Consider the following 16,760-nt stretch of genomic DNA (forward strand, 5'->3'; position numbering starts at 1 on the left):
GCAACACTAGGCTCGTCCTGACGAGGCCTGGAGTGCAAAGTGTGCTTCCAGTTCCTACGAGTGATTCCACTGCTTGGCTGCCTTCCACAGTGAAGCCTCAATCGAATAAAGCATGCATGTGTACTCCCTCAAACAGAAAAATATCTCTCTCTAAACATACCGTTTCCATTTCAATGATTGCTACAGCATTACCAAAAGCCTTTATTCTTATCTTTCTGAGAAAACTTGTAATAAAAAGTATAGCCTGTAATATATCATTCAAATCCCTATGTCTACAGATATGCAGCCAAACATAACTTACCTGCAAATGCTGAGCAGGAGAATGCCAGAAGCAACAGGGGTAGAATGGGTCTGTCTGCCATCAGAGTATTGTAGTCGTACTGTAGTAGTACTGGCCTACAGCTTCTCCAGAAGAGGACAGGATGTGATCACTGGCCGGCCTTCCCTTCCTCCTGGTTCTTCACAAGGACAACTCTTCTTTCACCTCACAGTCCGTCAGTAGAGAGAAACCTCACAYAAGCTCCCGCTGCAAAGTGAATGAGATGAAGTAGAGAGTTAGACAGAAATGTGGTGCATAACCGTTCAGCATGGCCAGAGTAGAGTCAGAGAGTGTGTGTCTCAAATGGCATGCTATTCCCTGCATAGTGCACTACTTTTGACCATACCCCTATTGGCCCAGATCAAAAGTAAAGCACTATATAGGGTGCCATTTGGGATGCAGAGTGGTAAGTAACAGAAGGGGCAAGTAACAGAAGGGGCATTAGGATCTAGTTCCCTGTTGGACTGATGAGAAGAGACGTGAGAGAGGGGAGAAAGAGGGAAGACAGCGGCCCGGAGACCAGGAGGATTAATCTCATAGGGATATTTAGACGTCATGTGAGTTCTTAAGGTCCCTGTTTTTGGTACCCATACCGGCCACCCACCTACCCCACCATCGCCCATGCCCGGTCAGTCAAAGAGGGGTGTCTGAGGGTCGAGGAATTGCTGGGTGGCTGGTGGGTGTGAAAACCCTGTTTTCTGAACATGGTATGGGGGGGATTTCACACAGTTTAATTGAGATKGTTGGGAAAGACTGGATCCTCCACCGGGGTCTTGGCTAAACTGCTTAGCGGTGGTGGGGTTGACCGTGCTGCTAATCAGCATGACCATGGCTGAACTTGACAGGGCTAACTAAGCTCACATACTGCTAGCCCACCCTCTCTAATAGGGCTAAGGACCATAACATCCTTATGGTCTCAATTCATTCAATTGCTATTGTTCCTCATATTAACACAATAACAATAAGTGCTCTCAAATTAATGAATGGATAATTCAATGGATCATATATGTCCTGATAAAACAGAATAATATTAATAAAAAACGTGTKTTTTTACCATTATATTTAATTAAATGCTTCTGTATTGTAGTTCTAAACCACAGATTCTCAACATTTTGCAACTCAAAGCTTTGATATGTCAAAAACGGTAACAACAATGCAACAACTATCATGTGTCATCCACATTAAATCAGTCTTTTAAAAAAAACATTTTCAGAAACACAAAGGCATTGGAATTCGACTGGTGGTCTAGTCTGTCTGTGTCTTAGCCAAATGCTCTCGGTGTCCATTTGTTTGCATGCCAAAGATACAGTATGTATGGCTTGACAACTATAGAAAAGTTGGCTACAGCATATAAGGTAGGGGACCAGCTAGATCAAAAATATGCTTTGAATGTAATTTATCCTGGCTATTTTTCAACATGGTGACAGGCCTTGTTATTATTCAGTTATATGAAACTGTTTGTTCGTTTTTTTTTTCAAACAGACTATGAGCAGATTGAACTTTTTCTCTTCTAAAAGTAATATGTTGAAATATTTTGTAAAATAATAAGTGAACAATAAGCCTGCCTCAGTATCACAACATCAGTCAAAAAAGGGAAAAACCTTTTTCATAGCTCATTGACTTGTTAGGATTACCTTATAAAAGCAGTGGATTCTCTGAACAATAGAGCAATAATGCAGCACACACAGGAATGTAACACTGCAGTAAAGCCCTTCAGATTAGGACCCCAGTGCAGAGTCCTGACAGGCCAGAGGCCAGCCCCAGTGGTTTCCTCTCTCTGTAGAGCCAACACAGACTTAATTCATGCATTGTGCTCTGTATTTCTCTACTCTGTATGTACTGTCTGCCTTATCACGTAATGATCTGATGTGTCAACGTCAGAATCTTATTAAAATGTTCATGTTTGTTCCCCTTAGACTTACCTGCCAACCCACCTCAAAGCAACATGAGTTCAGAATCTATCCTATAGAAAATGTAATAGTTGGGCCAGTGGCCAGCAGCGCTCATGGACCATGGRGGCCGTCGGTTGTTAACAAGTCTGGTGTAAGAAGACATGCTGGTCATCTGGTGTGACCGCCCGGCCGCTGATGAGATCCGAGTGAGAGAGATGTGGTCATGTCACAGATGGAGCATCTCTGTCTTTTTCCGACTTCACACACCTCTTCACCTTTCCACAGCAGCAGAGTGCATGGGAGGAGAGCTGTACGGACGGACGGAAGCCTAAGGAGGGCTAAGGTGCACCGCTGTGCTCCACAGTGCAAACAGTGGCTGGGACAAAAGGGCCTTTCAGACCCTGGCGGCTGCGTGGGCTGGGAAGTCATTTTGGAGGATCACGACAAATATTACACTTCCAGCTCGCCGGGCGCGGCTAGTGCCTTCTTTTGACTTGTGGGCCCCTTTCCCAACGCCCCTCTTCCCCCTTCATGTGGAGGTAAACTGTGTCCCTCCATTCTCCTCTCTAGGACAAAGACCATATCAAAGGGAAAGTAGATGACAAAATATTATTCACACAGCATTGAGGCCAGGGCTGAACTGTTTTGCGACACCACAGAGCGGCCTAGGGCAAGAAGAGCGAAACAAGAGAAAGTGCTGAGAAAGATAAACGGACTGAAGGGTTTTCGCTTGCTCCCAGAGATCAGATTGATGGTTGTGACAGTTGGTTCAGCAGCACTTTCATTATGCCTAATTGTTGCCAGAGGAAAAAAAGCACTGGCCCAGCCTATTGTGAAAGAGTCAAGTCAACCATTCTATTGGTTGATTGCATTGGTCTGGACTCAGGATTCAAACCGACGCAAGAAATTGACAGACTTTTTGTTGCCGTAACAGTAGGATCACCTCATGTGACTTCTCTTTAAACTTCAGCCGTCCGTCCAAACAGAGCTTCCATTTCACTCCAAGCTGCTCTGGAAAACACATTAGAAACACTGCAGACCCCAGACTGAACATAATAAGTAGCTATGAAGTAATCTACACTCTTGCGGCGTCAGAGGCAGCATATATGCCACAAGGTTTCCGAAACAGGCAGAGTTGTTTACATAAACAAACTGAGATGAACGAACGAACGTACTACTATGGCCGTACGTAGCAACCGTCTAGGAGTAGGAGTGCTGATCTAGGATCAGCCAAGCCTGTCCATGTAATCGTATTCGTTGTGATCTAAAAGGCTAAACTGATCCTAGATCAGCACTCCTACTCTGAGACGCTTGAAACATATGGCCCTTGGTCACATCTAGGCCTAATGCAAAAAATGATACTAAAACAGTTTGAGTTTTAGGCATCCTTAGTAGGCAGACCATGAATCAACGGTGTGATAGGAGGGACTTACATTAACAGCCCTATCTAACAAAGGAGGGAAAAGGCTGTGTAATGAAGGATGTCCATTGAGAGTCGCAAACCACCCAGAGACCAGTTACTTGCATGCTCGGCCACTCTTATGCCGGATCAAGCATAAATCACCTATTAAATACGGCTAGTGTGTCTGAATGAGCGTCTCCAACCACCTCATCTCAGTTCATTAGTCCATCTGGATAACGACCCCTCCAGAAAATGAACTACGTTTCTGCACTAGGACACTGAGAAGTTTCATAACCAAAAATGACAATCATTTGTCTGCTGTCATTTCACTACTTCACTGATTGAAGTAGGCTGGCTGGTTCTTCAAACTAAACAAAGTTCAGTTTCTCACTTGCGTAAGACACCGATGATGCAGACTAGAGTAACTCCACTTGTTTATAATAGAAAATGTGGTTGTTCAGAAGAGACCAATCTTCCCTCCCCACATCCCCTCTTGTGGAAGTGCAATGCCAAGTGTCAATGCAAGGATACACTAGGGACGTAAGTCTTGATGCATGTGTGAGTGTGTGTGTGACCGGGACTGACCAGCTGCACACTCTCCCCATCCATCTGTGTACTATTTACTATGCCTATGACCCCTGAGTGAGTGAACCCACATGCAACACACATATACACACACATACAGCCGGACCTTCCGCTCATACACTGAACGTCGTCAGTATTTGTGATGGGGGAGGGGGGGGGGTCGATATTTACATAATCGGGATATTATTTTTGACAATATATTGTATCATTTTGACAAAATCGCAATATTATTTTTGTGCTAGTTGGCTGTACCTGAACCAAAACTCCAGTATTCTTCCTTCATAGCCTGTTCTTCATCTTACATGTTTGTTTTTTTTTTAAATAGGGAGACAATTTGTTTTCAGCTATTTTATTCCATGACTGATCGTAACTCGTTTTCTCATGGCTCTCTCTTATCCCCCCGCAGAAGACATATGGTGAGKAATATGTTTGGAACATCGAATCGCAATAAAATCATAGTATCGAATCTCAATACATATGGAATCGTGAGAATCGCAATACATATCGTATCATCACTTAAGTATCATGATAATAGAATATTGCGAGGTCCATGGCAATTCCCGGCACGAGACAGTATTTGTGATCTATAAGAGTGAGTCACAACTGAGAACATACACACAAGCACCAACAAGCACATATTCCAGGAATTTTCCCTGGCCCTGCTTTTCTCTCTCTCTGAGTCAGTTCAGTTATTCACTGATATAGAGACCGAGGGCATACTTTGTTYTCAGGCATGGCCTCACCTTGTGTGTTTTCATCACCTCACCTAAGGCATGAGTCACAGGTCTCTCACCCGTCTTCATACTTCTGACACCATGGYATAGGTACAAGCCCTTACCTCAGCTATCATACATAGCTATCAAACACAGGTAAAAGCTAAGCTATCAAAAATATAGCATTCAAACATTGGCACAACACTATAGTTGCTATCAAACATAAGTATGTCTCATTATACAGTACAATGGGCTTAGCTTCACCTGATTAACACAGTCTATCATGCTCCAGACTCTACCTACCATGCCCTTCAGAGCTGCACAATAATAATCCTCCTCGAAACTCCCTAAAGCAAGTCTTTAGAAAGCAATTAAATCAGCTTTCTGACAGAGCTCAATTAAGACTTTTCCCATATCAGATGTACTACATCTCGGATATTATTTCATCATAACAAGGGAAACAGTTACTGTATGTCCACTTTCATCAAGTCAATAACATTATTATGATGCATAAACGGGTTAATGAAAACGGCTCCTAAAATGACAAAATCAGCATTAGTTCGTGAGAACTCAAACTAAAGGAAGATACTGTACATGCATACTGCAAACGTACCAATCGTTACTGTAAATCCATTCACATCCTATCGGAAGTAAGTTTGTATCATACATTGCTTTCACATCAGTGAGGTCACACTAGAACACAACTTGTTGAAGGCAGGGATACACAACAAAATAACACAGAAGATTGATGTTCAGCACGAAGATGCTATCTGTTTATGGCAGGTCAGTAGTGTAACTTTGAACTTAATTCCCAACAGTGATCCTCTGACCTTGTTGTCTAAATCAAAGGTTGCACAAATAAATACCCTAGTCTAATACTAATGTAACCTAATATCATAAAGCCTGCAGTACTATGTTTGATTTAGTTATAGACAGTTATAAACCATTAATTGCATATTTGAAGCAACAATGATGACATCAATTGAGAGGGGATAGGTAGCTGTAGGTGTGTGGAAAGACCATGCAACTGCCATGTGTGTTTGGTTTTGAGAGCATGTTTCAATATTCTCAAAATGTTATGTTTGCAAATAGCTGTTGGGACAGTTGTTTAGCCATGACAGCATGGGAAGTCATACATGTAGATACGAGGAAAAACACCCATAATGCTGAATTTCATGTGTGAATTCGTCGGAAGAACATTTTGCGCAGCACTGTGCCGTGTTATCAAATAAACAATCAAAACAAAAGCCAAAGCACTTTTTGGTTTGCGAATGTGTAACACGGTCGACAACAAATTTAACTTGCAAACATACTGTCCATCAAACAACATCAGACATAAAACGTGCCGTATTTTGTATCCAGTGAGGAGCTGTGAGCCGCGGACATACTACTTATTTGCTTCAGAGTCAGAGTTGTGTACATTATAAAAATGATTTTCATAAAACAATGTACTATGTAGGCTTAACGTAATTCTTTATTTTTCTTGCTATACGCTAGCATAACAGGTTGGAAAAAGTGTAAAACTTCTGACGTAGCCTACCATGCAGAATCTCCAGAAATGTCAAAGTAAACTTTCTTGGAAGTTGTAGCTTGCCTTCCAGCGGTTCGAATGGATGCGAAATGTATCTTTTCCTTTCCTTTGAAAAACATAAAAACACAACCGCGTCCTTGGAAAACAACGTTAGTTGTCAGGTTACAGAATTTGCCAAGTTTATGGATAGTGAGTCCACTACTATCGCTTAAAAGTTTGAAACAGGCTACCTATCCCCCTTTTCACTAAGAACTTCATTTTGGGGGTGGGTCTTGTGATAGGAGGAGGGTGCAAGGTAGACTAGCTACATCAATCAAGAGATTAATGCTGTCATTCGAGACGAGCAGACAGTTGCGGCCCTGCTGTCATTCAAGTGTAAGTATAATTATGGTAAAAACAGATTGCACATTATGGCATTAGACACACACAATATAGGCTAATATAACTATCTAATTCATAACAGATTATTGTTATTATGGGGATTTAAAATTAAGTTAAGGGGATGTCAGGGGAAGTTAAAATATGACATTAATTATTCATATTAAAGGCCAATGTTGGTACTCTTCAAGCAGCATTTTCCAATGTTGTTGTTTTTTTAGTTGAGAAAACCATGACCAATCAAGTTGGAGCTATGGCGTTATATTGATGACACATCTAACACGAGTGAAGGCTGGTTCGTGCGTGTGAATCTTCTAACTCATTCGATTGCACGTTACGTTGCAGACTTGTATCCTCTAAATCGTGAGAGGAAAACAATATGTGCATGTCTGTAGGCATTCACCTGCACAAGCAAAAAAAAATTCAACGCATGCACAAATTAAAAATTATACATTATTCGGACACGCGAATTGCTAACTCTGCGTGCGCACAAAACATATTTGAGCACATGCACGAAACTGTTTCTCCTTGCGCTCAACTACTTGTCTACACCCCGTTCAGCCAATCAGGGAACAATTGTATTGCCAAAAAAACATTGGCTAGAGTAGTGGAGTGCTGATCAAGGGAAAGCATCAGACTGGGCATCAGAAATCTAAGGCTGTCTAAAGATATGCCAGAAGTATTCTCTCTCTCTCCCATCAAGGTCTTGTTCCTTGGTTTTCTCTATTCATGCCATTGACGTAACGGCTACATGTTTATTACGTGACTCTTTTGTTAGCCTCGAATGGTCAAGAAAATAGGAAAACAATTGAATATGTAGAAAAAATACAAATGTAGATTTCTGCAAGGGAGCTATATTTAACGTTAAAAAAAGTTGAATCGTAAAATGTTCCATGTGCTCTCCGCCTCCCAGAGAGTTATCATCTGGCATGTCTATGTAACTATCTAGTTCGCTGTGCGTGCTAGTTAACGTTTCAATCAGTGACGTCACTCGGCCTGAGACCTCAATGTAGTTGTTTGCCATGCACTGCAAAGGCTGCAGGTTTTGTGGAGTGGTGTTCCTGGTTGAAGCCCAAATTGGGGCGAGGAGAGGGACGGAAGGAAGCAAGTCTGCGTGTTTATTTTTGGTTTTATTATCATTGTGGGAACCGAAAGTCCTCACAATGATAGTAAAACGGGGCACATTTTGATAAGTGGGGACATTTTGCAGGGCCCCACAAGGCAAAACGCTATTTTAGGTTTAGAGTTCAAATTAGGGTGAGGGGCTAGTTTTAAAGAAAATAGTTTTTTGAATGGGAATCATTTGTTTGGTCCCCACAAGGATAGTCAAACAAACATGTGTGTCTGTGTTAGAGAGGATATTGATATTATTTCCTGCATATATGTACCTACCTCGACATCTCTGAACAAACAGACATCACAGCAAAACATCTCTCCACAGAGAGGTAAATGCTATACGGAAGGGTACAACACAAATTTCAGTGGATTTCAGTGGAGTGGATTTGCCACTAATTAGCCGGCACCTGTGACAGGAGGGGAGGAAACTTTGTTATGGAACACCTTGATACCTTCACGGCAACACTGATGTGCCGCTTCTGAGAGTTGACAAGCTAACGCTCAAAGGGCTAAAATCATTTTACATCTCATACATATGTATGATGAAGGTGAAAGGCCTGCATGTATTTTATGTTTATTTGGGTTTAGGGTAGGCCCGACATCTCAGACAGGGAGAAAAAAAAATATGAATAAGAAAATAAAAATAACATGATATCTTTGAATTTCTGTGAAGTAAAAGTAGTACTATAGTTAGTATAGTATGCTATCCTATAGTTAGTAGCCTACTTGTCAGGTCAGTGAAAAGGAAAAAAAGTAACATTGAGAATTGGCTAAAAAGAGGAAAGGAGCTGGGGTGTACTTTGTATGAAAAATTCATTCTTCACATTTGAATATAAACCCGAAGAGTAAGGAAAAAATACATTTGGCTTCGATTTTGACAAAACCGTTGCAGATGCAAGGTCATAACTTCAAACCACACTATTTTATCGTGAGCCAGCCAAGTGATGTGCCTTTGGCATATTTGGCACTACTCTGTTAACTTGTTGTTCATTTACTAAGCACAGTTTGTCACAGGAACCATTTCTCACATATGAGCAATGATCTCTGTGGAATGTGGTGTATAACCACTGACCTCTGTCTCACGAAGAGTGATAATGCTTTTTACCTGAGGTATGAATGAGCGAACATGCAAAAGCATCATAAGATGCCCATTGGACAATAGCTCATAGTTTGAATAGAGTGAAAAAGTCAAGGACTAGCCAACAGAATGGCACAGCATGTTCATCTTGTGCAGAGAAAGAAAATCCCAATATAATGAGACTCTTGATTGTTGATATATATATATCATATTTTAATCAAACAATTCATGGAAAATAACAGCATATTAAATGCATGGTCATGACGTCTTCATGATAACCTATTTTGGGGAATTAGTTGGTCCTAGCATGTCAGAATTATTTGTAAAACATAATACTGCCCTCCTGTGGCTGTTTGCAAACAGCACTCCTCCTGATTGCTATGAAGATGCAGGCCAACAAATATTTCCTCTTCCTCACCCTTCTATTGTCAGCACTGTATTGTCAGACAAATGCTAATGTATTTGTGGTTCATCATGGCACTATTTGTAAGTTTGAAGAAGTATTGTCTGTGTTTAAAATAGACACAAAGCAACTCTGCCAAATGAACATTAATTATATTTCGATTTCCTATGGCTGCATTTACACAGGCAGCCCAATTCTGATATTTTTTCCACTAATTGGTCTTTTGACCAATCACATCAGATCTTTTTCAGAGCTGATCTGATTGGTCAAAAGTGAAAAAATATCAGATTTGGGCTGCCTGTGTAAACGCAGCCTAAGAAACGCCATCTGCATGTTGAGCGCAGTTCAAAATCAAATGCAATTTTATTGGTCACATTTACGTGTTTAGCAGAGGTTATTGCGAGTGTAGCTAAATGCTTGTGTTTCTAGCTCTGACAGTGCAGTAATATATAACAAGTAATATCTAACAATTTCACAACACACACAAATCTAAGTAAAGTAATTAAGAACATATAAATATATGAACGAGCAATGTCAGAGCGGCATAGACTAAGATACAGTAGAATAGAATACAGTATATACATATGAAATGAGTAATAGAAAATATGTAAATATTTTTAAAGTGACTAGTGTTCCATTTATTAAAGTGGCCAGTGATTTCAAGTCTATGTATATAGGCAGCAGACTCTAATGTGCTAGTGATGGCTATTTAACAGTCTGATGGCCTTGAGACAGAAGCTGTTTTTCAGTCTCTCTGTCCCAGCTTTGATGCACCTGTCCTGACCTCACCTTCTGGATGATAGCGGGGTGAGCAGGCAGTGGCTCGGGTGGTTGTTGTCCTTGATCTTTTTGGCCTTCCTGTGACATCGAGTGCTGTAGGTGTACTGGAGAGCCCTGCGGTTGCGGGTGGTCCAGTTTCCGTACCAGGCGGTGATACAGTGGAGAAGGTCCAGTTTCCGTACCAGGCGGTGATACAGCCCAACAGGATGCTCTCAATTGTGCATCTATAAAAGCTTGTGAGGGTTTTAGGCGCCAAGCCAAATATTTTCAGCCTCTTGATGTTGACGAGGGGCTGTTGAGCCTTCTTCACCACACTGTCTTTGTGGATGGACCATTTCAGTTTGCCAGTGATGTGTACACAGAGGGACTTGAAGCTTTCTACCTTCTCCACTGCGGTCCCATCGATGTGGATAGGGGGGTGCTCCCTCTGCAGTTTCCTCAAGTCCACGATCATCTGTTTTGTTGACATTGAGTGAGGTTATTTTCCTGGCACCACACTCCCAGAGCCCTCACCTCCTCCCGGTAGGCTTTCTCGTCATTGTTGGTAATCAAGCCTACTACTGTTGTGTCGTCTGCAAACTTGATGATTGAGTTGGAGGTGTGCATGGCCACACAGTCATGGGTGAACAGGGAGTACAGGAGGGGGCTGAGAATACACCCTTGTGGGGACCGAGTTTTGAGGATCAGCGAAATGGAGGTGTTGTTTCCTACCTTCACCACCTGTGGGCAGCCCGTCAGAAAGTCCAGAACCCAGTTGCACAGGGCAGGGTTCAGACCCAGGGCCTCAAGCTTGATGATGAGCTTGGAGGGTACTATGGTGTTGAATGCTGAGCTATAGTCAACTAACAGCATTTTTACATAAGTATTCCTCTTGTCCAGATGGGATAGGGCAGTGTGCAGTGCGATGGCGATTGCATCGTCTGTGGATCTATTGGGGAGGTAGGCAAATTGAAGTGGGTCTAGGTTGACAGGTAAGGTAGATATGATCCTTGACTAGTCTCTCAAAGCACTTCATGATGACAGAAGTGAGTGCTATGGGGCGATAGTCATTTAGTTCAGTTACCTTTGCTTTCTTGGGTACAGGAACAATGGTGGCCATCTTGAAGCATGTGGGGACAGCAGACTAGGATAGGGAGATTGATTATGTCCGTAAACACACCAGCCAGCTGGTCTGCGCATGCTCTGAGAACGCGGCTAGAGATGCCCTCTGGGCCGGCAGCCTTGCGAGGGTTAACACGCTTAAATGTCTTACTCACGTCGGCCACGGAGGAGAGCCCACAGTCCTTGGTCGAGGGCCGCGTCGGTAGCACTGTGTTATCCTCAAAGCGGGCGAAGGTGTTTAGCTTGTCCGGAAGCAAGACGTCGGTGTCCGCGACGTGGCTGGTTTTCCTTTTGTAGTCTGTGATTGTCTGTAGACCCTGTCACATACATCTCATGTCTGAGCCGTTGAATTGCGACTCCACTTTGTCTTTATACTGACGTTTTGCCTGTTTGATTGAAGCTGCTAGTTGAGGACTTGTGAGGTGAGGTGTGTGTTTCTAAAACTAGACACTCTAATGTACTTGTCATCTTGCTCAGTTGTGCACCGGGGCCTCCCACTCCTCATTATATTCTGGTTAGAGCCAGTTTGCGCTGTTGCACAGCATTGTATGAGATCTTCAGTTTCTTGGCAATTTCTCGCATGGAATAGCCTTAATTTCTCAGCACAAGAATAGACTGACAAGTTTTAGAATAAAGTTTTGTGTCTGGCCATTTGAAGCCTATAATCGAACCCACAAATGCTGAACCTCCAGATACTCAACTAGTCTAAAGAAGGCCAGTTTTCTTGCTTCTTTAATGAGCACAAGTTTTCAGCTGTGCTAACATAATTGCAAAAGGGTCTTCTAATGATCAATTAGCCTTTTGAAATGATAAACTTGGATTAGCTAACAACGTGCCATTGGAACACAGGAGTGATAGTTGCTGATAATGGGCCTCTGTACTCATATGTAAATATTCCATAAAAAATCTGCAGTTTCCAGCTACAATAGTCATTTACAACATTAACAATGTTGTAAATGTATTTCTGATCAATTTGATGATATTTTAATGGACAAAAATGTTGCTATTCTTTCAAAAACAAGGACATTTCTAAGTGACCCCAAACTTTAGAACGGTAGTGTATGTATGGATATATATATTTTTATATATATACAGTTGAAGTCGGAAGTTTACAAACACCTTAGCCAAATACATTTAAACTCAGTTTTTCACAATTCCTGACATTTAATCCTAGTAAAAAATCCCTGTCTTAGCTCAGTTAGGATCACCACTTAACTTTAAGAATGTGAAATGTTAGAATAATAGTAGAGAGAATTATTTATTTCAGCTTTTATATATCTTTCATCACATTCCCAGTGGGTCAGAAGTTTACATACACTCAATTAGTATTTGGTGCATTGCCTTTAAATTGTTTAACTTGGGTCAAACATTTTGGGTAGCCTTCCACAAGCTTCCCACAAAAGGTTGGGTGAATTTTGGCCCATTCCTCCTGACAGAGCTGGTGTAACTGAGTCAGGTTTGTAGGCCTCCTTGCTCACACAAGCTTTTTCAGTTCTGCCCACAAATTTTCTATCGGATTGAGGTCGGGGCTTTGTGATGGCCTCTCCAATACCTTGACTTTGTTGACCTTAAGCTATTTTGCCACAACTTTGGAAGTATGCTTGGGGGTCGTTGTCCATTTGGAGGACCCATTTGTGACCAAGCTTTAACTTCCTGACTGATGTCTTGAGATGTTGCTTCAATATATCCACATAATTTCCCTACCTCATGATGCCATCTATTTTGTGAAGTGCACCAGTCCCTCCTGCAGCAAAGCACCCCCACAACATGATGCTACCACCCCCGTGCTTCACGGTTGGGATGGTGTTCTTCACAAGCAAGCCTCCCCCTTTTTTCCTCCAAACATAACGATGGTCATTATGGCCAAACAGCTCTATTTTTGTTTCATCAGACCAGAGAACTTTTCCCCCAAAAGCATGATCTTTGTCCCCATGTGCAGTTGCAAACCATAGTCTGGCTTTTTTATGGCAGTTTTGGAGCAGTTGCTTCTTCTTTGCTGAGCGGCCTTTCAGGTTGTGTCGATATAGGACTCGTTTTACTGTGGATATAGATACTTTTGTACCTGTTTCCTCCAGCATCTTCACAAGGTCCTTTGCTGTTGTTCTGGGATTGATTTGCACTTTTTGCACCAAAGTATGTTCATCTTTAGGAGACAGAACGCGTCTCCTTCCTGAGCGGTATGACGGCTGCGTGTTCCCTTCAGGCATTTGGAAATTGCTCCCAAGGATGAACCAGACTTGTGGAGGTCTACAATTTTCTTTCTGAGGTCTTGGCTGATTTCTTTTMATTTTCCCATGATGTCAAGCAGAGGCACTGTGTTTGAAGGTAGGCCTTGACATACATCCACAGGTACACCTCCAATTGATTCAAATGATGTCAATCAGGCTATCAGAAGCTTCTAAAGCAATGACATAATTTTCTGGAATTTTCCAAGCTGTTTAAAGTCACAGTCAACTTAGTGTATGTAAACTTATAACCCACTGGAATTGTGATACAGTGAATTATAAGTGAAATAATCTGTCTGTAAACAATTGTTGGAAAAATTACTTGTGTCATGCACAAAGTAAATGTCCTAACCGACTTGCCAAAACTATAGTTTGTTAACAAGAAATTTGTGGAGTGGTTGAAAAACGAGTTAATGACTCCAACATAAGTGTATGTAAACCTCCGACTTTAACTGTATATATATATATATATATATATATACAGTGGGGAGAACAAGTATTTGATACACTGCCGATTTTGCAGGTTTTCCTACTTACAAAGCATGTAGAGGTCTGTAATTTTTATCATAGGTACACTTCAACTGTGAGAGAAATCCAGAAAATCACATTGTATGATTTTTAAGTAATTAATTTGCATTTTATTGCATGACTTAAGTATTTGATACATCAGAAAAGCAGAACTTAATATTTGGTACAGAAACTTTTGTTTGCAATTACAGAGATCATACGTTTCCTGTTGTTCTTGACCAGGTTTGCACACACTGCAGCAGGGATTTTGGCCCACTCCTCCATACACACTTCTCCAGATCCTTCAGGTTCGGGGCTGTCGCTGGGCAATATGGACTTTCAGCTCCCTCCAAAGATTTTCTATTGGGTTCAGGTCTGGAGACTGGCTAGGCCACTCCAGGACCTTGAGATGCCTCTTACGGAGCCACTCCTTAGTTGCCCTGGCTGTGTGTTTCGGGTCGTTGTCATGCTGGAAACCCAGCCACGACCCATCTTCAATGCTCTTACTGAGGGAAGGAGGTTGTTGGCAAGATCTCGCTGATACATGGCCCCATCCATCCTCCCCTCAATACGGTGCAGTCGTCCTGTCCCCTTTGCAGAAAAGCATCCCCAAAGAATGATGTTTCCACCTCCATGCTTCATGGTTGGGATGGTGTTCTTGGGGTTGTACTCATCCTTCTTCTTCCTCCAAACACGGCGAGTGGAGTTTAGACCAAAAAGCTCTATTTTTGTCTCATCAGACCACATGACCTTCTCCCATTCTCCCATTCCTCCTTGACTGCAAGCATATTAAAGCAACTTGGACCCTTTCCTATTTTTCAGAACTTACTCGGAAACATGCGTGCTATGTTCCCGTTGTCAACTTCTGTTTGCAATTGTATTAATAAATGAATGATTGATTTACTTAAAGATATTGTCTGATTGCTGATTTCACCAATAAGCAAATGATTGACATGGAACAAGGAACCTACCCCAACAAGACACATACCAGCTCTACTGATAGTACTGCTACTACCAGCAGTACTACACCTCCACCTGACGACGACACAAGCTGTTCTGCTTCCACGAGCACATCCAATGCTAGCATCAGTAATTCTACATTTGTTGTTAGCCCAGCTAGCATGGACAGTGACAGTTGTAAATCTGATGCAGCCAAAGAGCTACTGCCCCCTTACCCGGGAAAGCACCGAACAACAGACAGGGACGTTGAATCATCGAAGGGGAGCAAATATGATGAGAACTACATTGATTTGGGGTTCACTTATATTGGGAGTAGTGCCTTTGCTCAGCCACAGTGTTATATGTGCAAAAGTACTATCTCACAACTCAATGAAACCTTCACTCTTGCGCAGACATTTAGACATTTAACAAAACATGCCAATATTAAAAGTAAGCCACGGGAGTTGCTTGAGTGAGAATTACGACGACGTTCGAGTAGTAGAAGCGTCTTATATGGTGAGCTACCGAGTGGCTAGGACAGACAAGCCCCATACTATTATTTCATTCTTCCTGCTGCCGCGGGATATAGCTGGGACATTGCTGGGAGAAAAGGCCCAAAAAACTATACAGGCAATGCCTTCATCAAACAACACTGTTTCACGACGCATCAGTTACATTGCAGGAGATGTTTTGAAACAATTACTGCTTCGCATACAAGCCAGTAAATTCTATGCGTTACAGCTGGATGCGTCAACAGACGTGGCGGGCCTGGCACAGCTTCTGGTGTATGTCCGCTATGTTTATGGGGGGGTCAATTAAGGAAGACATCCTCTTCTGCAAACCACTGGAAACCTGAACAGGAGAGGATATTTTTAAAGTACTGGACAGCTTTATGACATCAAAGGGACTTTGGTGGTCGAGATGTGTTGGAATCTGCACTGATGGCGCAAAAGCCATGACAGGGAGACATAGTGGAGCGGTAACGCGCATGCAAGCAGTTGCTCCCAATGCCACTTGGGTACACTGCAGCATCCACAAGAGGCTCTTGCTACCAAGTGAATGCCCGACAGCTTGAAAGACGTTTTGGACACTACAGTGAAAATGGTTAACTTTGTTAAGGCAAGACCCCTGAACTGTCGTGTATTTTCTGCACTATGCAATGATATGGGCAGCGACCATGTAACGCTTTTACAACATACAGAAGTGCACTGGTTATCAAGGGGCAAAGTATTGACACGTTTTTTTAAATTGAGGGACGAGCTTAAAGTCTGACGCTTGCATGATGACGAGTTTCTCACACGACTGGCCTATCTGGGTGTTTTTTTCTCACCTGAATGATCTGAATCTAGGATTATAGGGACTCTCCGCAACTATATTCAACATGCGGGACAAAATTGAGGCTATGATTAAGAAGTTGGAGCTCTTCTCTGTCTGCATTAACAAGGACAACACACAGGTCTTTCCATCATTGTATGATTTTTTGTGTGCAAATGAACTCAAGCTTACAGACATCAAATGTGATATAGCGATGCATCTGAGTGAGTTGGGTGCGCACTTACGCAGGTACTTTCCTGAAACGGATGACAAACAAAACAACTGAATTCGTTATCCCTTTCATGCCCTGCCTTCAGTCCACTTACCGATATCTGAACAAGAGAGCCTCATCGAAATTGCAACAAGCAGTTCTGTGAAAATTGAATTTAATCAGAAGCCACTGACAGATTTCTGGATTGGGCTGTGCTCAGAGTATCTTGCCTTGGAAAATTGTGCTGATAAGACATTGATGCCCTT

The 16,760-nt window shown here is 42.2% G+C and overlaps 1 protein-coding gene across 1 annotated transcript in view; it reads right to left on the minus strand.

The window, feature by feature from the left end:
* The window catches only part of LOC111972360 (transforming growth factor beta receptor type 3), a 145,441-nt gene extending 138,741 nt beyond the window's left edge, over window positions 1-6,700 (minus strand). Inside the window, exons 1-2 of the mRNA XM_023999387.2 lie at window positions 6,452-6,700; window positions 302-526 (exon numbers count right to left, since the gene is read on the minus strand). Of these exons, the coding sequence (XP_023855155.1) occupies window positions 302-362 (61 nt within the window). The 5' untranslated portion in view covers window positions 363-526; window positions 6,452-6,700. The remainder of the gene's footprint in view (window positions 1-301; window positions 527-6,451) is intronic.
* Window positions 6,701-16,760: the final 10,060 nt, after the last annotated feature.

Source organism: Salvelinus sp. IW2-2015, linkage group LG13, assembly GCF_002910315.2.
Source record: "Salvelinus sp. IW2-2015 linkage group LG13, ASM291031v2, whole genome shotgun sequence".
Classification (NCBI taxonomy): Eukaryota; Metazoa; Chordata; class Actinopteri; order Salmoniformes; family Salmonidae; genus Salvelinus; species Salvelinus sp. IW2-2015.